Genomic DNA, 23,801 nt, shown 5'->3' with positions numbered 1-23,801 from the left:
AATAAAAGAATAAGGACTATCAATAATTACTACCAAGCCACAACCATTCCCTGCAATGCACCACAACTGCAGCCACATTTGAACAGTTTCTTTTTGACAGAAAAAAAAAAAAAAAAGAAGAGATGTATAAATATGCAGCAGTGGTGTTGCAAGTTTCATTATCGACTTTTTTGGTGTTAGAAAAGCGAAGACCTATAAACAACAGCTCAATTTTCTCATAGAATAATAACTGCAATAAGCATCTGCCATCGAGAAAAGTATCGAGAAAAATCAAAGAAGAAACCACCAAGAGAAAACAAAAATAAGGAGCTCTAAGTATTATATTCTCTATTTCCTTTTCTCTTGTATAAATAGACAAGAGTCACAGGGCGTATATGTCACAGAAAACTCAGAATATACAGACAGATTCTACAGATTGGGGACGTTTTTCCATCCCCCAGGTGCTAGGAACCCCAAGAAAGGAGAGAAGCGAGAAAAAATAAAAATAAAAAGGTTCTCACTAAGGGATTCTCTAAATTAACTGGAATGAAGAGGCACATCAAAAAAAATCCTACCTATCAATCTCCATGTTCAATACCAGCTTCAGCTTCCCTTAAGTCAGCATCATTCAAATCTAATAAATAGTCACAAAGCTCCAGAAGCTGATCAGCCAATGGAGGAATACCTGGGTTGCGTCTATCATTGTACGCATGGGCATTGAAGGTGATTTGCCATATGTCATGCCTAAATTCTTCGCTTCTTTTATACTCCATCCTCCTCACCTTTTCACGGATTGTGGACAGATCCATCGGTCGCTTTATGATATCAAGGTAGTCAGGAGCGTCCTTCTTGGAAACTGGCTTTAAAAAAAGATAGGAAATCTCTTGCTTCTCCTTGAGAGTCTCCACAATGCTTTCCAGGATGTTTGACAAGCCAACCTGAAATAAAATCAAGATGAGCTTTACATGCAAATCTACATTTTCAACCAAGATTAAAGAAAAACACCAGCATGAGCAGATAGATTTGCTGCTTTACTAGAATCCAGTCCAAGCAAGATTAAAGATAATGCAAAGCATCCCCAGGAAACTTAACAGCTATCATGCCAATCCAGTCAAAATAATAACAATGTAGAATTAAAGAATTACAAAGATGGAGTACAAGCCTACAACAAGATCACATCACTCTTGTGCATTTGTTTGAGATTGTGTGATTGGCAAGCATCTAAACAAAAAATGACATTTTTTGACAGAAATGTCAGATGACTAGCAAAATATTGTTTTCAAAGCAAAGCAATTACCCACACCAAAGAACCTCCTTCCGCCCCTCCCCTGCCAAACAAGAAACATCAAAAGAAAATTGCCCAACAAATTTAAGTTAAGATAAACAGTCCTTTTAGCTCTTCAACCAAAGTCAGAGAAAAGTAAAATTATACAAGACTTGATCTTGGAATTTCTCAGCCCATCCCAACCACTCTGTAAACATGTAACGAGACCTTTTGCGCAGTTCCCTAGCCTTACTCCTACTATAAGAATCAAAACAGTCCTTTTAGCTCTTCAACCAAAGTCAGAGAAAAGTAAAATTACACAAGACTTGATCTTGGAATTTCTCAGCCCATCCCAACCACTCTGTAAACATGTAACGAGACCTTTTGCGCAGTTCCCTAGCCTTACTCCTACTATAAGAATCAAAACTCATAGGCACAAGCTTACACCATTGCACTCTTAGGAATGAATTAAAGCCTAACAAAATAACCCCAGAATAAAAACAACCATACTAACACCTCAACACACACATCCATTGAATGATGGTAGCAAGCTCCAAATCATTGCTCAGGTTTTCACAGGGTGGGGGGAGGAGGGGTGAGGGTGAGAGTCCTATGGATGAAGCAGATTTCAACATCTGTAATCATACAAAAAACAAAATATTCCCCAATGTGAGGAAAGGTTATTTAACATCATGGAAAAACTTACCTCTCCCCCTCGTCTGCGCTTTGTTGCTGGGCCATAGCCAGCACTGTATCTTCCGGTATCAGGTCCTGGTTTCCTCTTTGCTGTTCTGTCTGGTATCCTCCTGTCATTTCTTCTGGGAGGAAAATCATCCAGGTAATCATCTCTAATTTCAGGTCTTTTCTTCTTTTTCTTCTTCTTTTTTGCCTTTTCACGTTCTTCTTCTTCTCTCTCCCTGCGGATGGTTTCTTCATATCGTCTTATCTCGGAAAATCTATCCCGCTCTTCCATTGCCCTTTTCTGTTCCTCCAAATACCTTCGGGCTCTTTCTTCTTTTTGTCTGATAGCAAACCTCCTCTTCTCCTCCTCTTCCAACCATCTCTTCTCCTCTCTGTTCTTCTTGCTTGCTGCTTGGTCAGTGAAATATTTGATTTCTCGCACCCTATGCTTATCAACACTCGTCAATTCAACAATTTTTTTTGTTTTCCGGTACTCAATTCCACTACTTCCTTCCTGACTTACGTCATCCACATTTATAACCTCCTTTGGCCGTTTGATTATGATTTTCTTGCGAGGCTGGTCTCTATCAGACTCTGTTGGTGGCCTTATAACAATGGAAGGCTTTTGAGACTCAACCAGCATATCGTCCGGTTTAGTTTTGTTTGAAAAAATAATTTTGTTTACTTTGACAGCAGATTTATGTACTGTTTCAGCATCTGAAGTTACAGGTTTGTCAGAATTCTGTGATGTGGCAGGAGTGAGCTTATCGGGGGGTTTGTCAGTTGTGCCACATTTGACCTTCAGAATTTTTGCCTTTGTACTAGACTTGTCATCCTCGTGGGCTTCAACCACAGCAATTTTGGTTGCACTTTTCTGTATGAGCTTCTTTGTAGAAGTTTTCTGCTGGGGTTGATCTGCCTGATCCAGAATACCAACTTTCCCTAAGTTCTTCTCCAGCTCGTTGTTTTCAGCACGTGTTTCAACATCTTCACCATATTTGGGGCAATTTTTATTAGTCCTCATATGACCAAGCTGATACATGGAATAAAAAGGGGGGAAAATCTCTTAAGATCCAGAGCTGTAAGCAAAGTAACAAGATTCATGTATCAGCACAAACCTGACCACAAGCCCCACAGACAAAACTCTCTCTTGCTGATTTCTTTTCCTTGACAATCTGGTGGCAAACAGAAAAATTTCTACGTTGGTAGCATGTCACTCAAATCTTAGAGACAATGGAGACTCAAACAAGCTTGCTAGTTTTGTAATATTATGCACACGGGGTTAGGAGGGAATGAAACTCATATAAGTACTTATATATGTATGTATATTTCAATAACAATCAGCTCAAATGGAATTTGACTACCAGCATGGTATAAAATGAATGAAACACAGAATTGTTCCCATCACACAGCAACAAGACAGGGACATCCAGTAACAAAGAGAGATACCTTAATTCCATCACCCAATATTTTAACTTTCTTTTTTAGAAGCTCCATCTGTTCAATGTCATTCTTCTTCTTTGCTTTAAGTTTCCCGGATAAGTTCTTTTTAGCTGAAATATTCTCGTCCTGCATCCAAACCAAGGCAAAAGTAAAATTGCTGATTTTCTTGACTTGAATTTGGGGACACATTTGCAATTACTGTCAGTATAATTTGTGTGACTTCAAGATCCATTCATTCCATGGTAAAACTTAATCACATCATCTTGATGATATGACCAATAAAAGCCTAAGAAAGTTTGTCTGCTTAAGCAACCAAAGAATACACAAATTGAGCCACGAAGCAAAATCACGGAAATTGTCCTAGAAAGCTGACTGCTCTACTGTCAACTTTCTGACACATCATCATACAGAACACCATGCATCCTGCAACCTCCACCAGTCAATGTCACTGACTATCTCCTCATTCTAATGAATGCCAGGCCCGGTGGGTTAAAGCCAACAAGAACAAGAGAGCATTCAATCACCATCATTATTTCCCACAGCCCATGTTTCTGCTTTCCAGAAAAGGAAAAGCGATAACATAAGCCACATTAACTGTGTATCTCTGAATTAGAACAAGTATGTTACTTGTGGTGGAAATCATTGCAAGTGTTTAGCTTAAAAGAGACTCCAGGAAAATATTCAGCCAATAAGACATGAGTTCAAGAAGTCTTGGAGGCCAAAAATAGGAGGAGGCTTCTGGTGAAGCTACAAGGCTATAGAGCAAGTTTTGATTCTGGACGCAAGCGGTTAGACTAAACAGAGGTCTGATGTCAAGGGAGGCTAGCTACCAGTTTGGTGACTTGTATCAAATATGTAGCTAGGATACTTAAAGCATATAGCCATTTTCACAGCCAGTATTCATGAGTTATGAGAGGTAAGTTGGAAGTTCTTGTAGGTGCATGATATGTGGTATGTAGGAAGACCCTCAAATTTGTCTGGTTGTCCCAAAGAATGCCAAACATTTGGATCAAATTGGAAGGACACACAAAAACTTCAAAAAATAAATGAACAATACAAAGAAACTGAACCTCTTTACGATCTCTAGTGGCATTCTCCTTTGCTAGAGGTTGTCCATCTAGTTGTATGTTTCTCTTGATAACATTGTTCGTTTTCTGTATTCGCTCAACATTCTCAACACCAAGCTTCAATTGCGAGACTGAACCCAACCGAACTTGGTCCCCTCCAACTTTAACTTTTTTCTTCTTCTTTCTATCAGCTTCATCATCTGCAGAATCAACTTTATCAATCAGAAATGGGAAAGTTTGTGGTTCAATATTTACATCAGTGAAAAAGACTTGTAACTTCTCATTTGACACACAAAAACTTCAAAAAATAAATGAACAATACAAAGAAACTGAACCTCTTTACGATCTCTAGTGGCATTCTCCTTTGCTAGAGGTTGTCCATCTAGTTGTATGTTTCTCTTGATAACATTGTTCGTTTTCTGTATTCGCTCAACATTCTCAACACCAAGCTTCAATTGCGAGACTGAACCCAACCGAACTTGGTCCCCTCCAACTTTAACTTTTTTCTTCTTCTTTCTATCAGCTTCATCATCTGCAGAATCAACTTTATCAATCAGAAATGGGAAAGTTTGTGGTTCAATATTTACATCAGTGAAAAAGACTTGTAACTTCTCATTTGATGCACATTTTCTTTTTACTTTAGAAACTCCAGAAGACAACTTAAAACTACAACCACATGAAATTGTTGAGTAACTTGGACCAACTAAAGTGATTCCTGCTTTGTGTCTATCAGAGGACAGAAACATGTCCAGATATCACAACTGTTTGACAAGTCATCAATTCATGTTACAATTTGCTTGTCAAGGGATTGGACAACTCACAAGGTACAAATATTTCTCTGGGTTTATTCTTCTATTAACTTCTTTTAGTTCGGTTGATTAATTCTAGGAATAATATAAGACCACCAACAAACCAGAAGCATCATATTCTTCCCTGCATTAACCTGTTGATCAAGGTCCTAGAATGAAGCAAAAACATTGATCTATCCAATACAGAGTATAAACATCACTCACGCACATCCAGAACCACACACAGAGAGGGACCCTGCAAAACTGACTCAGAAATTAAAGGACAACGACAAGATGAAACCATTTAAATCCTTATTGTACTGAATGTATTTCGTCATCAAGGCATTCCATATAAACCCACCACCACTTTGAGTAAATAATCGTACTGAAGAGCTGTCTAAAATCTTACATCTGTATTTTATATGACCAGCAGCTATTGAGCTGCAAGAAGAATGATAACTAGAAACAGTAAAAGTGATTATTACATACCATCCATAAGCATTCTGCACAACTCAGCTGCTTCAGCAGCCTCATCTTCAATTTCCTCCTCTGCCTGTGCTTGGAAAGGTCGCCTTCTCATCTTAATCCCCTTAACCCCATCAATGATATCATTCTTGGAAACATTATTACCATCTTCACCATCTTCACACTCTTCTGCATCCAGAAGATTTTCCAAATCCCCAGCAAAGGAATCTAGGTCACTGTTGGCTTCAGAGTCACTTTCATTTTCTTCACCCTCAACAGCAGAAAGACTTTGAACTTGTCGATCCCATATTTCCTGACATTTTTCTCTCGTCTGCTGCTGCAGCTGCATAAACGACATTCTTTGGCCACGAGCATACTTGCTGATTGTTGTTGGATCTACCTTGACCCCTGATGCAGCTTGCTCACTTGAAAGCTTCCGAATCATAGCAATTCGATGCCACCTAGTCTGCTTAGCTATTTGCTCCTCTGGTACATTGAATTTGAGGAGAACCTACAATATGCATGCCAACATCATCTCATGTACATCAAAATAAATAACCCATTCTTTAGGGACAGAAGACAAAAACATGCAATGTGTCAGTATTACATGCAAGACTTATGGTTCTAGGATTGCATTTATGAGTTTTTTTTTTTTTTTAATCAATGTGTATGCTGGTTTTATGTCAGAAATATAAAGAGTCAAATACCATGCAATGCCCGGCACGAGCACATCTTTATGGTAGTCCAATAGTATGAGAACAATATGAACAAAGTAGAATTAGGAAATTTCACCTTTTCCATGTTTGTTTCCTTGAACATTTCAAGAAAAAGTCCAACTTAAGTTTAACAATGTCTCTATGTACTTTTGATCAAATCAAATGGCTAACCAAACAAGAAAATGTTGATTAAGTTAAGTTTTTAATATCAAAGAAACTAATCAGAATCAAATTCAGCCTTGTACAAGTAGCTAGAAATGTCTCTTTTCAGTGCTCAACCAATTCACCACAGACACACTTCGTTTTCAAATCAGTAAGAAATTGAGAAAATTTTTAATTTCTTGTAGATTTGAGGTGCATAAATAATGAGAACATTTCATAGTTAGTTCACTCATTGGTTATCAGCAAAGATTATTCTTGGCGAAAAATCAACACACCTCTCGTGCAGCTTCCATGCTCAATCTGCGTAGATCGGCATCGGTACCGGTTACTGTTGAACCTTTACCAACAACTGCCTTTTTCTTCACCATTGTATTTGATACAGGTGCCTTAGGAGTATTACGAACAAAACTGAAACCTAGCCCACGTCCAGATGGATCACCAACACCTGTAATTTCCAAACGTTCAATATTTTCCCTGTCCTGCATCAACAGCAGACATGGGAAAATTCAGTGAAGTCATAGTGCCGAGATTAAGTACCTAAAAAGGTCATTGAAAACAACTTTTGGGTCATATTTCATAGCAACAAGAACTGGAATCCTCCCAATGGATACCATACATAATTTATAAGGTCACTTGTACATCTGTCATATTGTAAAAGATAGCATCTTTAGAAAAAGTACATGACGTATGGATATCATTACCTGATTTGTGCAGGCAACAAAGTTGCTACTCAAGTTCCATGGTGTTATTTGCAGCTCCCTTTCAATATGAGATGCAGCAGCTAACGCAATAGCTTCATCTGGAAGCTGATTCATTGCAGATGACAGGCCTGTTGGTGAAGTTAACCTAGTAATTCCCAACCGCTTGAGCCTGTACAAGCCAGCTTGCATGCTTTCATAGGCACAAACCTATTCTCAGACAAGTGAAAAGGATGCAATTGTTTAAGGACAAAGAATTAGGAACAAAGAGGAAGGTAGAAGGTTAACTACGAAAAAAAGAATTGATGCAGCCTATTAGCGGAAAACAGAATTTTCCCCTATTTTGGTCTTCTATAAGCACCCCTGTTCAATAATATTATCATTTGTTGAAATTGATTAGGTTTGCTTCCAACAAGCAGTCATTTTGGTGAAGGTAAATGAATTCCTCCAACATATGAAGAAAACCCATTTCCATCCAGCTTTTCTATTTCATGCACCACAAGAAGTTACCATCTGGAGAAATGAAAGAAGACGGATATATCCATTCTGTCTTGCAGTGGTTTTAAGTCGAATCACAGCATGCTAGCTTGGACAAAACCATATAATATTTACCTTTGAAATTAGAGTGAAAGAAGAACAGGGACATCCTTAAAGTAGAGAGAAGGGAGATTGTTCATTAGCAACTGCTCTTATAATCCGATGACCAGCAAGTGGAAACCAGATTGTAGCAAAATTCTCAATAGTCTTAGATGCTTTTTACTACAATACCCACTCAAGTTCTATGAAATGGACACTTGACTGGCTGAAAACAAGTTAAATACAAACTTAATTTCTCGACTCTGGTCATTGCAGAATGTCAAGGGGGTGACTTTTCATGCTCGCCTCCAACTATTTTCGTAAAAATCACAAGAAGCATTAGAAGCCTATTTCCAGACCAACCGCATCAAGGCACACATTCAAAAGCCAAAAGAGGATGCCCCAAACATCAGTTGAGCTGGCTATCCGAATGTTACAAATAAGTAAATAAAAGTCAAAAGTAATTGTAAATTCTATCCTAGCAGATAAATATTGGAATCTAGCAAAGCTCAATTTACTTCATGTTCAAGAGTGACTCTAATAACACCAGTACAGGTAAAGGAGGAAAAACAAACTCAATAAACAATATATTGCTTCAGGCAAATACGATTAAATCAAATTTTAGAAAATCATGTTTATACAGCTTTTCAGTCAATACATCAGCAGATGTGACGGATAGCCTTCCAGGAGAAGCGCTAAAACATCCCAAACTTCAACATGTCCCACTCTTAAATGGACGTTGAACTTCACGATGTTTTCAGACAAAATACCATCAATTTAAAAATATAAAGCTCAAAACAAACATATGATCCACCCATCACACTCAACTGGGGCAAACCATTGATCCGAAAACTCAAAAATATCTGTGACAAAACACTCTTGATCACATGCTCAATACATACATGCAGATCGTATGTTGTATCCTACATGTATAAAGGAAGAGGAATATGGATAAAATTTGTTAACTAAGAGCTTACATTCTCTGGTGTCACCATCCTCCTTAGTTCCTCCTCCAAAGGAATGCGGAAATTGCGCCTCATAGCCCAAAGAAGCTGTCCATTTGATCCTCTCTGGTAGATTGCAAATTGAGGTTAACTATTTGCACATACACGACCACAAAAGATTAAGAAGAAAAGAAAATAATTCAATGACATATAGCAGCGTCAGTGTGAGCTTCTCCATGCAGTAACGCACTTAGCAATATATTTACCAAAAAATTCTCATTATAGAAAGGTCATATTTTTTCTATTAAAAGAGGATAAATATACCCATGATAGAGAAGATGCTGTCAACAAATTTCTAGGCCTAATGATGCCTAATTCAATTGGTACTTGTTACTAATGAATGAAGAAGTTCGAATTCTGAATCAGTTAGCTATCACATAACCTACACAATAGACCATACATGGGATAGATGTACAATTCACAACTTTCAAAAAGTGAGTAATACAGAGAGTATTGCTAGAGATTAATATCATAGAAGCTGAGTCTTTTAATCACTAACAGTCCAAAGCAAATGACTTAGTTAAGTTACTTCATTCTTACAATCAAGTTCTTTCCCTTTGTCAACAAAAGGACACCAGTTTAAAACCTATAATCCTCAAAAACCGGTACGCTATTCCCTTGTTTCCTTGAATTTATAAACCTGAACGTCTCTTTTAACTTCTTTTTTCTATTTTCACTCTTCTTTAATGAGCAGAGTCGGGGGAGTGGGATTGACGTTGAGGTTGTCGGATTGGTAACCAAATAATTCGATTAGTTCCGTAAACTAGATTCAAAGGTATAATACCTGCAAATCAGCACAATGTTTTAGCCTTTTCCGAAGAAATGCTTCTGATAGGCTGGGAAACTGTGCAGACAACTCATCAGCGCGTATAGAAGGCCGTAACCCACGCTTCTCAGCAGCAGAAAACTCACGGTACATATACACCATCAACCTGTTCATAATGTATGTTTGAACACTTTTTGATCCAGGGGACATTACCTCGATGTGAGGCTCCTACATAGTTGACATGAAACAAGATAAAATTAAGAATTGAAGTTTTGCTATGATTTTTTAGGTGAAACAAGAAATAGAATTCAAAATGTGCACAACAGAGGTTATTCCCAAACTTAACTTCACTTCTAGCTGTATTGTTCCCTCAGACATATATCAAGCTTTAATAATAAGATAGTCAGATTACAATAACAAAATGAATATAGATGCAATGAATACTTCTCCAGATCACAAAAGCTACAGAAAACAACCCCAAAGTCAATAAAAGAAAATTTCTGGTTTTTCCTTCAACTCATTTAACCATTACGAAAGCCATCAGAAAGCTGCAGCTGAAGACAAAGATGCTGAAATCAAAAGCAAGACAAGTAAGACCACCTAAGCAACTTCTAAATCAAGTACTGCACAGAGAAATGATATGAAGTGTGTGACTAATTAAGCTCCAACGAATTTGTTCTCCAGAAAACAAAATCTGTAGAACTTTAAGACACCTGAAGAGAAAAACAAAACTGATAAAGGCAGAAAAAATCCTTTATCATGCACTTTCTTTTTCTTTTTTCTTTTCTTTTTCCACAACTATACTTATGCTACTACTTTCATTTCTTTGCCACTAGACCATATACATTCCTTTCCCCACTCTTCCCTTCATTCAAACCCAACTTGCTCTATCTATGCAAGTACTATGCAGGAATTTAATGATTAGCATTGACCTTGAAGTTGCAGTTTTCTATCCTCTGATTCTTTTGAATCAATAAATTTATATCATTCAGAGCCATATACAGAATTTTCACATCTTTTAAGTATTCATTAGCTACAAACAACCAATTTTCGTAGCAGAAAGAATAACAGGAGTTTCTTCTGTACTCCTCTCTCAAAATGGGTGAGACCAGCCTTCAAACCTCTCGTCAACCATGTGCAAGAATAGTTATTCTAACATGCAAACAAAAATTTAAATATGTAGTGGAGGAAGAGGGAACATGAAAGGCAACTCTGTGTGTGTGTGCGCGTGTGTGAGAGAGAGAGAGATATTCCATGTATACAGAGACAAGCAGATCAAACAATTTTCGCACGAGCATGTACCTATGCCTGTCATCAAGCAACAAATCCAAGGTAACACAATAGATTTGGTTGAAATGTAACCTTTCCGAGATATTTAAAGAAAAATAAAAGATAAAGAAAATCTTTTTAACCTGTTGTCCAACAACATCAATCCTGTCAATTCGTCTTATTGAAAGTTTTCCTTTTGCAGTTCGGACCAATAGAAAATCAGCTGATGACACCTTATGCTGATATATAGGTGCTCGATACATATTGGTTTCGAGAGATGATTGACTGCAACCAGGTTTTATGTCCCCAAGAAAAGGGGATTTATCAGCAGGATCTAGGATTAAAACACTCCCCAATCCGTTATTCCCATTTCGCATTAAGTTCCCTGTTTGATCACCAGGGGCAGACTTTTGGTAGTAAGTGCACAGTCTTGCACCCATTCCCACATTTCCCAGGAGTAAAGGTCTTTCTTCACAGTATCTGCCAGTAACACACCAAAGAAAGAACATCAGAGAGATGCAATTATTTACAGAATTTTATGACATGTCAAACATTTATTGCAAGACACGTACTCTAGAGGTTTCAGCAGAGCCAAATTTTACAACTGTTAAAGAACACCCCCACCCCAACTTCTCTCCATGCTCAGACCAAAAAAAAGAAAGATAAAATAGTAAACCATTTCACAATGACAAGCCTATATTTAATAGAAATAGTAAACCCTCTCCCTGTCAAGGATCCCTATGTAAGGGTTTGACAAGTCTCCATTTTGCGACTTAAACACATCCCATCAGCACAAGCACGAGAAATAGACCTCTGGAGGGCTCCAAGCAATAAATTTGTTTCAAAGATGAACCCATCAAATAAGGACAGAAAAATGAATGCTCAATCTTTCAATCTTTCCTTCACTCTTAAGTTCTTCACAATGAATGCTTAATAGCAATGCATGTGGCAGAACATGTTTAGAGTTCAAAAACTCCACATTTCCAATTTGGTGTGCTACATTTACATGTTATGAAACTTATTCTTAAGTTCCAATAGAAGAATCACGTGAATAACATACTTAACCATCTTCATATAAGAACCTTGGGAAAACGATGTATTAACTCTGAAACAACCAAGACATGGCACCAATACCTGCATTACTAGTTCTTCCTCCTCCATGACAATTTTATATGCTTAAACCATAAAAAAACAAACCATCACAATTACTCTACAAAGTCTTATAGTGTTTACTAACAGAATGTTAGACAAGGAGGTGGCAACATTTAATATAACGCAAACAGCAACATAATCATTGATTCAGCACCTCAGATATACTTTTCACTATTGTAAACGTGAAACAAAATTACAGTCAAGGTGAAGACGTATTCTGCCCCACAGTTCCAATAAACAATACTTTATTGTGACCCAGATCTTCACATCTAACAAATCACAAGCTGATCTAATTACATGGAATAGAATTAATCTTGACTGAGATTGTTGGACTATCTTTTGTATTCATAAGGGACTGGTGTATAGATGATAAGCAAGAACTTTTAAGACTTACTCCATCAGAAAGACATGACCATCCTTTACTGAAAGATCGGACTTCTTCTTAAATGCCCCAGGAGGACGCAAAGACTTGTTCTCACCAGGGATTTTTTGTGCCCTGGGTAGTAAATGGATTTTTGTACGAACAAGGTGCAACAAGGAGTTTGGTCGCACATTTTGTGCAGCAAGAGTCTTGTGGTCTTCTAGCTCCTTTCCAGAATAAACCACTTTCACTGGCTCAGACAATTTAAAATCTACAAGCAAGAGATAAAACAATATTTCCATATTCTATAGCAAACGAAGAACAACTAGAATTTAACAACGAAATTTAGTAACACCAGAAGCATAATAAAAGTGAGACCTAGCTTCTTTGAAGCTTTAGCTTTAACTGAAGAGATGGTCTCCTCGCCATCCACATGAAGTTTACATCCTTTGCCTCCCAAACTCTTTAATATGACCTTCATAGGTCCTTGCGTAGACAGCTTCTCTTGTTCTTTCAGTGCCACCTCATTATCATGAGGATACCATAAAGCTTTTGGTCGATGGAAATTAGCAATATCTTTACTGAAGGTACATCAAAAAATTCACAATAAGCAGTAGCAGACTAACACGCACTCAAAGCCCTAATACGAATAGGAAACAGAGCATCCTATGCAAGTAGAAGACAAAAATAACCTCACATACTGGATAAGAGATGACATTTTAACCAAAAAAACAACATGAACTAAGACAATAAGTTCAAAAGAAGATTAGAACAGGAAAAGTAGACAAGTAAGAAAACTGACAAAGGGTCAAGATTGGAACTTAATAAGACGATCAACTTGCTGAATAAACAGCCAAGCCTCAAGCATAAAAATTTACACATGTTAAACAAAGTAAAACAGACCATCTATGGTAAAAGAACTACAAAAAGAATATGGCACTCAACCCTTACTTGCTTAGCTTAACTTTCATCGTCTGCAGCTTAAGTGTTGGAATTGAATGCAGAACTTTGAGACCATGAGCTGTACGCTTCTTCATATGTGATTTCACCTGCTGGGAAGATTTCCTATTTGAGTAAAATTTGTCATTTGAGATGTTAAACCTACCTCCTGAAAGACCTCCATGACTATGTAGCTCGACAGAGTCACCAGTACTAGGCTTGACTGAACGGGTTATAATCATAGCACCAGCATGAAGCCTAAGATGCTTACTGTCCTTATTATCTTGAATTTCAAAAAGCATTTGTTCATCTCGGAAATCTAATATCAGCTTCGGCTTTGAAATGGGCTGATTTGAATCCCAAATTATATTGTCCAACCAAGATCCTTCCTGCAGATCTCCGTTCTCTAACATGAGCCTATTAAAACGGCTTATGACACCATTACCTAGAACTTTTTCAGAGCCTCCTTCATGTCCAAGGTCAGTATTATTTGGATCATCTTGATCAAATCGAGACTCTAACCTTAAAAGTTGAGGATGATACATTCTTTCACAGTAAGGCAGTTTTGAAGGTTCAGAAAGACTTCCTGAACCAAAGGGCTCTGGTGATATGGAAAAACCATGACGAAAAGGATGTTCATGTTCACAACGTTCTCTTTCAAGATCTGACACCAGAGGGTGAGTATCGGCCTCGAAATTCTTATCACCCAGTACGTCAGAATCAGGTCCAGACATCTCACAACTCTCTTCAATACAGGAACTCTGTGCGGGAGAATTATCCCAAATTATCCTATCCTCCCAGTTTAGTTGATCAAGAGGGTAAAACTTTGGACAAATAGGTGAGTTCCACTCTGGAGGAAGCATCACTGGCAAATCTTCTTTAAATGGTTCAGAACTCTGACAAGAATCTTTTCTACACTGGTCAACTTCTGCATCAATTTTACCATCTTCCTGGATAACACCAAACTTCCCCGATCCTAAATCATCGTCCATAAATGTTAAAACATTGTGTTGAGCCACTTGGGCTTGTCTCGTACCAGACACATCTAAGCCGGATCCCTTCAAGAATGTTTCCTCATCTTCTTCAACATTTTCTGGAGTATCCATAGTCTTGAATTTATCTGAAAACATTCAACATGAGGAAAGGACCAATGGCTAAACTGGAAGTCCATAAAGAGATGCATAAGGTGAATAAGCGCAAGTGATTAATATATTACTGCCATAAAATTTATTAGCAGCAATATACTCGAAACATTCAGGTACAGAAAATATATACCTCTAGGAACAGGATATTTGCGCTCCCTTTTGTCAGACTTCTTTAAAGGCTCATAAAGGCCAAAAATTTCTGAAAAACGTAGAATCACCAATCCATCTTCAACACAAAGAATAGGCAGCAGAGTTGAATCGTTGCCCCCAGATGGCTCCTCTAAGCCCACTGGCACCTCCTGATAAATTAGTATCAACTAAGAATGAGGAATATGGCATACTAATAAAAAGATAATTAACAGTAAAGTCTTAGAAAAAATTAAACAGACTGACAACAATAAGCTTAGAAATCTGAAAGCAACTAACACCACTAAGGTCAAAACCAATCATGACTTCTGATTCTTTATTGGCAAAAGACGTATGTTAATTCTAACAATTCTACCAATACCATCAGCTCACAAAGCTTTAAATAAAAAGAAAATGTCATACTAATTATCCTCACAGGAGAACAAGGTGTAAAAGACAGTTTTAGCACTAAAGAACATGTCAAGAGTTTGTGTTCCTATCAAATTTAAATACAAGAGGTTTTTCAAAAAAAAAAGAAAAAGAAAAAACTCTATTGGGAACAAGTTGGGGCATATAATACAAACCTCCTCAGAATCTACAATATCAGCGGTCAAGAATTCAGATTCAAGCGCATCTTCAAATGCATCCCCAGATGAAGCATCTTCATCAATCTTTTCCCCTTGAGAAAGGAGGTTAAGACGATCATAAAACATATACTATGGGTAAACCATTTCATAGTTAGGCACTATATCTTTCCAAAAAAACTCCTCATTAGAACCATCAGACTTGAAAAGAGAATATAAATTAGTGCTAAAGGTAAGAACCCAGGATAATAGATCCATACATGCTATTTATACAGCAATCCCAACCTCATATGATCTACGATTAGGACTCTCAATTACCTGATTCAGACGCACATGAAGATTAAAACTGAAAAGAAAAACTCAAAATGACACCTGTGCGTACAAAAAAATTAATCTGCGCTTAAGAGTCGAGTCTGTTTTCTTAAGACTTTACTCCATGTTTACCCTTCAGTAAGTGCAACATTGACACAGATTAAACAACTGCAGAACTGCTATGAAATTTAAATGAAAGGGAAAAGCCACATAGCTTTATGATAACATCTTCTGCTCTTAATATAAAAATATCATGGCTGACCAAATATATGGTATATCAATGCTAATATAAGAAATCCATGGTGCATACTACTTCAAAGGTATGACTACTCTTGGTTTATTCAAGGTCTTAGTCATCAACTCCCATTGCATCCTGCTAATATTCATCCACCACATAAACTATTACCAACAAATAAGGAAATTAATATAAGGTGGCAGTAGCCTGTTTTTTCCGGGCTGATTGTTGATGAGCTAAATGATTTTAAGCAGAATTCAACACCATATCTGACAATTTTCCTGTAGCTTTACTCTCTCTCTCTCTCTCTCTCTATATACACACACACACACACACCTGTTTCTCTCTTCGTGTAATACCCTTGTAAACATGATAGTACTCAGGTCCCCTCTCTCCCTCTCTCTCTGTGGAACGCACTTGTACTCATGATACTGTTCAGGTTAACAGACTAACCATGGAAAAAGATTAAATCACAGTGAGTTTCCTCTCCAACGAAGCAGCTTAAGGATTCAAAAGCCACTGAATAGGCAAAGATACATCAACAACAGGGGACCCAGAGATAGAGAAATAGCTAAAACATGATATCTACACCCAAGTTCAATATAATGGCAACAAGAACAGATTTAGGAAGTTCTACAAAAGAAGGAAATGTTGCAAAAGTTATCTTTGTTTCAGTCTAAGAAGCATCCGTAGGTGAATGTTCAAGAGTCAGCCAGGGGTGGAAGTCTATTGGTTCCTCATGGGTGGAAATGTTCAAGAGTCAGCCAGGGGTGGAAGTCTATTGGTTCCTCATGGGTGGATCCATTGGTCAGCCACATAGCAACAGCTCTAGGGGACCGCCTTGGCCACCAGTTGATAAAATAAGGCTGACTAGTTGGTAGACCATTTTACTGTAAATACTGGTGTAGGCCTCTTAATTTGGCATGCCCTGAATAACAAAATTTTCAAATGAGTACCTTCCTCAGTCTCAGGTGAGTCGAATGATCTCTTCTTCCCTTCTCCCTTAGTTCTCTCCCTTCCTACTTTCTAAAACACTCTTCTTGGCTACAATTTTGACCACCAAACAACTATCTAAACTCTGCAACCCTTCTAATTTCTAGGCAACGTACTTTAGCACTTAAAACACTCTAGCACTAAAAGTCACAGGCACAAATTTCCAGAAAAAGGACTTCCATGACACTCTAAGAAAGAAAACATTTGACATTAAAATTTCAGAAAAGTATTAATGCAGAAAACTGGACAAACCAAATTACAGAGACGTGTCAAGAATGTAGCAGAAAATATGCATAGATTACTAATCAAACACTATTGTTGCGGCTTACTATAGGAAAATTTAAATTAACTACCAACTTCAATACTAGCTTGTTCCTAACACTAGAAAGCTTCTAGACTTAAGTCTATAGCATGAAAGGAGTTGTATCATCAACATGGCATTAATGAACAGAAGCTGACCAAAAACTCTTGTTAAGATTGACGAATTTTAAATAGACTCCATTTCTAGGCACATATTAACATATGTGCCTGCACTATCCACACCCCCAAAGAATATCACACTGCATACACCCATCCGTCCTCCGGACATTAACTTTCTATATACAGCACATTGTCTTCAACCAGGTGATGCTCCATCATGACACTAGTTTTTTTTTTTTTAAGTTTTTGGCTCAAGAACTGAAAAGCTGAAATGAAATGCCAATTTATGGGTATTGGTACCTTAAGCAACACAAGGGTGCTGCGGAAGTAATACAATAGGAAAGTACATGATTACCTCATAACCAGAGAGTTCAAAAAGCTGAAAAGCACTCGGCCAAGAGGGAGTCATCAACACTACTACAGTACAAGAATCAAATATCTATATCCACTCACAACAACTTCTTGTGCTTCTACCACTGAAGGAAGACATACTACTGAGCACTAAACCCATACCTGGCAACTTTATTAGCAAACTTAAAGTTCCTTTTTTAGCCATTAATCCACCAACTACATACTCAAAAAAGACTACATGCAGGGCCTTCGTCAGATGAATAAAGAGAAACAGCTAAGCATTTAGTTTCTAAGCCCCCGAAAACAAAACCTGGGACAAATTAGACTCTAATATTCACATTCCGACATCAAGAAAAAAGACAATCTAAACTATAAATAACTAAAAGACAGCATAAAGGCATATCCAAATCCTTTAAATGCAACACTCAAAAATTGATAGATTGACAATGATTCATAATTAAACCTGCTGAAAGTATGGATTTCACTTCAATATTGCTTTCGGCCACCTCGTCCTTCTTTTCTGATTCATCATCCTCGTCATAATTTTCATCATCAAAGACAGAATTGATATTCCCCAAAGTACTCATTGATATTTCTTTAGAAAAATAGTCCTTTCTTGGCAACAAAAAATCCTCTTCTGTAGCTGCTTGGACCTCCGGCCCTTCATATTGCTCCTCAATATCTTCATAATCAACAGCATCTTCTGCCTTTTTATCATAGTCTAGTTCTCGCAAACAAGAAGAACAGGAAAAAGCACTAATCAGAATCCATCACACTCAGAAATGAAATATTGTGCTCACCACAGTAATCAAACCCAAATTGGCTACCAATGGAGTTATGAAATAGTTATCTAAGATACATGCAGCAGAATACAAGAATATTATTATAACCCAAGTGCATTTCAGCTTGGAAGCTATCATACATATATCTACCAAATGAAATTTTACTTTTATAAAATCCTTGAATTAATACAGAAGAAAAACCTTATGGAAAAACACCTGATCCACAACAAAGCAGAAAATGCATGAGACAAAAAATTAAATTAAAAAAAGATGATGACGAGCTTTAGATACTCTGGAAATCAAAAGTGAAAGACAAACCCCAAGAACTTAAGGGGATGAGGATTTTGCAGTTAATTGGTCAACCTCTTACTTCTGCTTTTGGTAGATCTGAGACATAATTTTGGACTAAAATTGACAATTGGAGTTGAAAAGATTTTTGACTTTTCCCTTTTCAATTTCTCTTTTTTTTGGGGGGGGGGGGGGTGGGGGTGGGGAGAACAGGGGTTGGATCTAACTTCATATATTGCCACCAGTGACCTTATGAATTAGAATTACTAGCACTGTTCCCTGATAAATTAAATGGACAAACATTGCAGGAGTACCAAAATTCATTAACTAGTATTTCCTGGGGCAGAAAATCACCTTGTTCAGCAGCATCAGAAGGTGTTTGTGGTGTTTTCACTGACAACTGGTATTCAGGGAAAAGGGAAAAAATGGCATCATCAGATAGATGTGCATTATATAACATATGTTTTCTCACTTCAAAGTAAGAGCCTCAACATACATCTATATCTGTCAGGGATGGACCAAGCTTGTCTGCCAGAGCTCCAAGATGCTCCTTTGCCTCCTGAAAAGTCAGTATCCTTGAAGTCACTGTAAGGGAATACCAACACAGAAAGAAGTTTAAAAAAAAAAAATTAAAATTGAAAGGTCAAGATTGACTTACACCAGGCATATGTTCAAGTATATTTACATGACCTGATCATTTTTTATACACCCAGGTTTTACAAAATCCAAAATTAAACTACCTGGTACCCGTATGAGCTTTACATTTACCATAATTTGAATTTCACAAAGCACTTCACTCATGTGATCAGAAAATTGCTCTCATCCTCCTCTTAGAATGGTATCTTTAGGCATGCTTATGGTAACTTCATCTTGACCGAAAAACCTCTCAATTAGCGTGAGATGTGTTCTCATACAAGGACTTTAATTTGATCAATTGTTCTTTATTTTTGCTATTTTTCACATTCTGTTGTCTGCTTGAATGAAAAGTACTTCAATGCGAATCAGGATACCCTCTTTTCTTTTTCTGAAAAGTGGAAATAATCTTTTAATATTAATAAAATTATGCTTATAAAAAATGTTGTGAATTATATTCTTGTCTAGACTTGTTTGATCCTATTAATTGATACAGGCTCCAACAGTTGTCTTCATTTTTGTGATACAGTTAAGTAAGCAAAGAGTGATTTTGGAAACAAAAGAATGTAGCTACAAGGTGGTCATTTCAATAAATTAACTATAGAAAACTACCACAATAGTAACAGAGGGGCTTCTAGATAATAGTTTCAGAAATTAAAAGGGTGTTCGTGCCACTTTTCGAAACCTCAAGGGTGTAAATGATCTTTACAGTACTAAAGAGTGCAGACAAAAAAGGAATGACTTGAAAGATAAATAGTTCCGTAGACCAAGTAGATCTCAGGCTTTGTGTGTGTGTGTATGTTGGGGGGGGGTGATCATCAAGATTTTATTCCTCTTACACTGTATCACATAAAAAGTTTAGTATGTTTAAACTTATTCCATTTATATTCCGACAGGAAGGAGAGAGGAAAAAAGCTTTGGTTGGTTTTGGAGATCATTGAAAAAAGATTTCAGTTAGAAAACAGGAACTCAAGATACATGGATAGCAACCATGTACATGAAGCCACCATATCAGATCCAAGGAAATGTAACGATAACATCTGAGTCAGATATTCACATAAGCACAACTGACAATTTTATATTGCAAGAGATACAAAGTCTGAAGAACATGCTTCATAAAAAAGTTATAGATGGAAATTCCTGAAGCAAAAATCTTCTATAAAATAAGAAGAAAAAAAAGAATATCACCAACAAAGTATAAAGTACGAGGGACCCGAATCGCTTATTAATTCTCCAGAAACTAAAACATGGACTCAAACTTTCCCAGAAAGCAAAATTTTGTTTAAATTGAACCAATATGGATGAACTAAAACGTTGCTATTTCTAATGCACAACAACAAGCTAAGTTGAACCCATGACATGACATTCACTCGAAAGGGACCAATTTCAACCAGTAAATTCCAGAGAAAATTGTTTAGGTTCAGCATGCCTCTACCCTTAGCATAGCTCTGAATGTTTTAATAAATGATTGTTTCTACAGCAAGCCAGAACTGTAACTCTGAGTTGTTCAAGTTACTTCCCCAAGCAGTTATTACCACAACTTAGTCACAGAGCATATTAGTGCCAGATTAGTCCATGCCAATGCCTTTTCCTGACAACTGGAATACCCAATGGACTAATGCACCACAATGCCCAGAAGAAAATACAGAAAAGAAAAGGAGATTACAGTATGAAGCTTCCAATACTCACTATGAATAGCAACTAGCAAGACATAAAGCTAGAGGGAACTTCACAATTTATAAAACACCAAGAGCTCAAGTAGAGAAGTTGATTTGCACAAAGCTAAAAAAACATTAGATTTATGCTGCAGCAAGATGTCTGAGTTTCCCCTTTAATGCACAATGCATTAATATAGATTCCAGAAAATCACCTCGAAGGTAAAGTATCCACAGTTTGTAGCAAATTTCATTGTAATTACATATATTACTATTTGTAAATTAGACAAAGAAACACAAGTACATTCCTGATAGAAAGAGACTCGGTAAAGGTCTACTACAAAAGAAAATTGGAAACAGAACATAAAAGAATATACAGAACAGATGACTTGAGTAAATTACCTCATCAAGGTAGTCAACATCAAGATCACCGGAGTTGTCAACATTTCCAAACATGAAACCCAAAAGATGGTTGCCCCCACCACCATCCTCAAATTCGTCCTCATCATCTGCCAAACCAGTATTTGGCTCATTGAGCTAGAAAATCTTACAAATAGGACAACTATAAGAAACATCAGTTTATGCAAGTGTTATCTGTGCAATATCCATTGCCCTTACATCAAAATTTAATTCACAGATGAAAAACAAAGCCCGTGTTGAGTTCACTCAAGATAGTCACCATCATTATCTATCCGTAATGCTTCATATTCCCCGCAAGGAATATCAATTGTTTTGTAGTGGTTTCTAACATACAATGCTGTAATTGTCGAAAGACCAAGACCTACCAAATATTATTGGGATGGAGAACTACCTCTGGCCCTAGATTGCCACACCTCTTAGTACAGGAAAACCAACTCAAAGCAAATACGTGGTTGACTCAAGTCTAGGTAAGCTTGCATACCCGTAACTGTCAAATATTCCAAGACAAATCATTCATTGTTACTCTTCATCTTGATGAGGCTTCATTTAAACCCATATTGAGCCTCTACCTCTTTATGAAGCCCCAGTATGACAGCAATTCATTAAACACAAAGAAACACCTCAATTGTCATGAATTATCAGCCAACAATGACAATTCTCCCTGTAGGCCTCCCTACTATCAAACCCATGGGATTCATCAATTTCAGCCATTTTGTCATCATTTTAGACATAAAAACTTCATTACAAAATAATACTTGTTTTCCATCTCATTCATATTAAGAATTTGCTTTGCATCACATATAACATCAACACAACCGAACCCAAACCATACTAAATAAGCAGTGTTGCATTCCGCAGCAAAGCAGAATGTACACCTTGCTTCTTAATTTACATTTATTCATTTCCATCAAAGAATATGCTTTTCATTGACGAAAAACTCACTTTTCCTAACTATATTAATCTTCCCTTCCTCAAAGATCAATTAGTCAAAAAAATTAAAGAATTAAGAAAGCAGGACTCCTATTGTCATGAACTTTAAGTTGAGGACAGCAAATATAAAATTTTTTCCAGTGTATGGCCAAGAGCAAAAAGTTTAAATCTCTCCTCCAAAATGCATGTCTTGCAGGTTACTTACACACCCAATTAAACAAAGACAGCCAGAATCATAAAAAAGTTACATCCTTGTGAAGCAATTCATTAACTGTAATCAAAGTTAATTTATCAGTTTCAGAAATTTTCCCCAGTAGATTCCTTCAACTTTTTATCTTTTCAATATAAGGATATTTATATGTCAAAATAACTACTTGGAGTCCTCGACATCAATCTCCTCTTCCAATCTACTCTATTTAGGGGCGTGTTCATATACAGTAAAAGTTTATCATGTCATATTTAGTTACCCAAAAGACATGTTCTTTTGGTCCACCTCTTCTTCACCTTGACTTCTGCTACCCAATCAACTCATCCTCACTGAGCATCATCCGGGCACCTTCGCAAAGCTAAAACCTACTCAATTCCATCTTAGTTTTCCTTCTCAATATCCTAACTTTACATTTTCCTAGTCAGCACTTCCAATCTCCAATCCTGTTTTCTTTCTATCTGTTTCATTTTCAAAAATCTATGTTGCAGTCCTAGATACCTCTTACTTATACAAAGAGGACATTATTCCCCAATTGACAAACAGCTCAAATTACACTCAACATTCTAATACCAAAAACCGAAAAAAAAAAAAAAAAGAAAAGAAAAGACAGAATACTGCACATATAAATAAGAATTTTTTTCTAGAAAAAAAAAAGACATAAGAGAAAAAGAGGTACTATAATTACCATCATCACGGTCATCAGGGCCGTCATGGGATGTGCCACCAGCCTCATATACCATCTCGAATTCGTTAATCTGCATTCCAAAAGATACAGACTTTACATTCAGGAAGGGGGGAAAAATCAGCCCCAATCATAGCAACGCTTTATCATCCCAACTCAACCTACCTAGAAATAAAGGAGCAGAAGCACCAAGCAGATATAAGTGCTGTCACAGCTGACAAAAAGGTCTTCAATGGAGGATCAGAGCTCGAAATTAAACTCCCTTCAACCAACTAAAATTCTTGGAGTCCCCCACCGTAGAAAGAACTGAATACAGAATAAAAGGCATGAGCAAAGATTGAGACTTGGTGGGTTCTTGTGGAATAGGATCTTGGATTATGTGAATACAGATTTCTTTGTATGGGTTTTTTTTCCCCCTTTTTTGGGATATATATAAGCTTGGAAGTTCGGAGTGTAAAGTATCGGGGAAAATAAATAAATAAACTTAAGGCGGTTTTGGGACAACCAGGCTGGACGACGGACGCTGGAGCTAGGCTATATATCCACAGCAAATATATTGGGTGAGCCCAGTCCATGAACCCGCTTATAGACCCTGTGGTACTTAAATAGCCACATCAGCGTAGCCTTTTTCTCCGCAATTTATTTACAATTTTTATTAGCAAGCAAATCCGATAAACTCAGGTTTGCCATATCTGGGTTTGACCACT

General features: G+C 37.1%; 1 protein-coding gene across 1 annotated transcript; it reads right to left on the bottom strand.

Moving 5' to 3' along the window:
- Window positions 1–310: 310 nt before the first annotated feature.
- LOC113724019 (transcription initiation factor TFIID subunit 1-like) lies at window positions 311–23,534 on the bottom strand. Its single transcript, XM_072076808.1, has 23 exons — window positions 23,260–23,534; window positions 23,098–23,167; window positions 21,257–21,363; window positions 19,063–19,125; window positions 18,921–18,966; window positions 17,960–18,217; window positions 15,186–15,280; window positions 14,606–14,774; window positions 13,343–14,450; window positions 12,770–12,972; window positions 12,425–12,662; window positions 11,022–11,358; window positions 9,628–9,837; window positions 8,817–8,909; window positions 7,267–7,473; window positions 6,841–7,044; window positions 5,712–6,198; window positions 4,770–4,966; window positions 4,438–4,710; window positions 3,374–3,493; window positions 3,043–3,099; window positions 1,950–2,957; window positions 311–917 (listed from the first exon to the last, which is right to left on the bottom strand). The coding sequence occupies exons 2-23, from the start codon at window positions 23,150–23,152 to the stop codon at window positions 558–560; spliced, it is 5,895 nt and encodes a 1,964-aa protein (XP_071932909.1). The 5' UTR covers window positions 23,153–23,167; window positions 23,260–23,534; the 3' UTR covers window positions 311–557.
- Window positions 23,535–23,801: the final 267 nt, after the last annotated feature.

This window comes from Coffea arabica, chromosome 2c, assembly GCF_036785885.1.
Source record: "Coffea arabica cultivar ET-39 chromosome 2c, Coffea Arabica ET-39 HiFi, whole genome shotgun sequence".
NCBI classification, from domain to species: Eukaryota; Viridiplantae; Streptophyta; class Magnoliopsida; order Gentianales; family Rubiaceae; genus Coffea; species Coffea arabica.
Note: the sequence above shows the minus strand (reverse complement) of the source record. Positions and strands in the feature narration are given on the sequence as shown.

Coding starts and splice junctions, on each gene's coding strand:
- LOC113724019 (XM_072076808.1), bottom strand. CDS start 23,152: ATGGTATATGAGGCTGGTGGCACATCCCATGACGGCCCTGATGACCGT. Junction 12,663..12,769: donor TAAAGCTTCAAAGAAGCTAG/GTCTCACTTTTA, acceptor TCTTGCTTGTAG/ATTTTAAATTGTCTGAGCCA. Junction 7,045..7,266: donor TTGTTGCCTGCACAAATCAG/GTAATGATATCC, acceptor CTGTTGATGCAG/GACAGGGAAAATATTGAACG.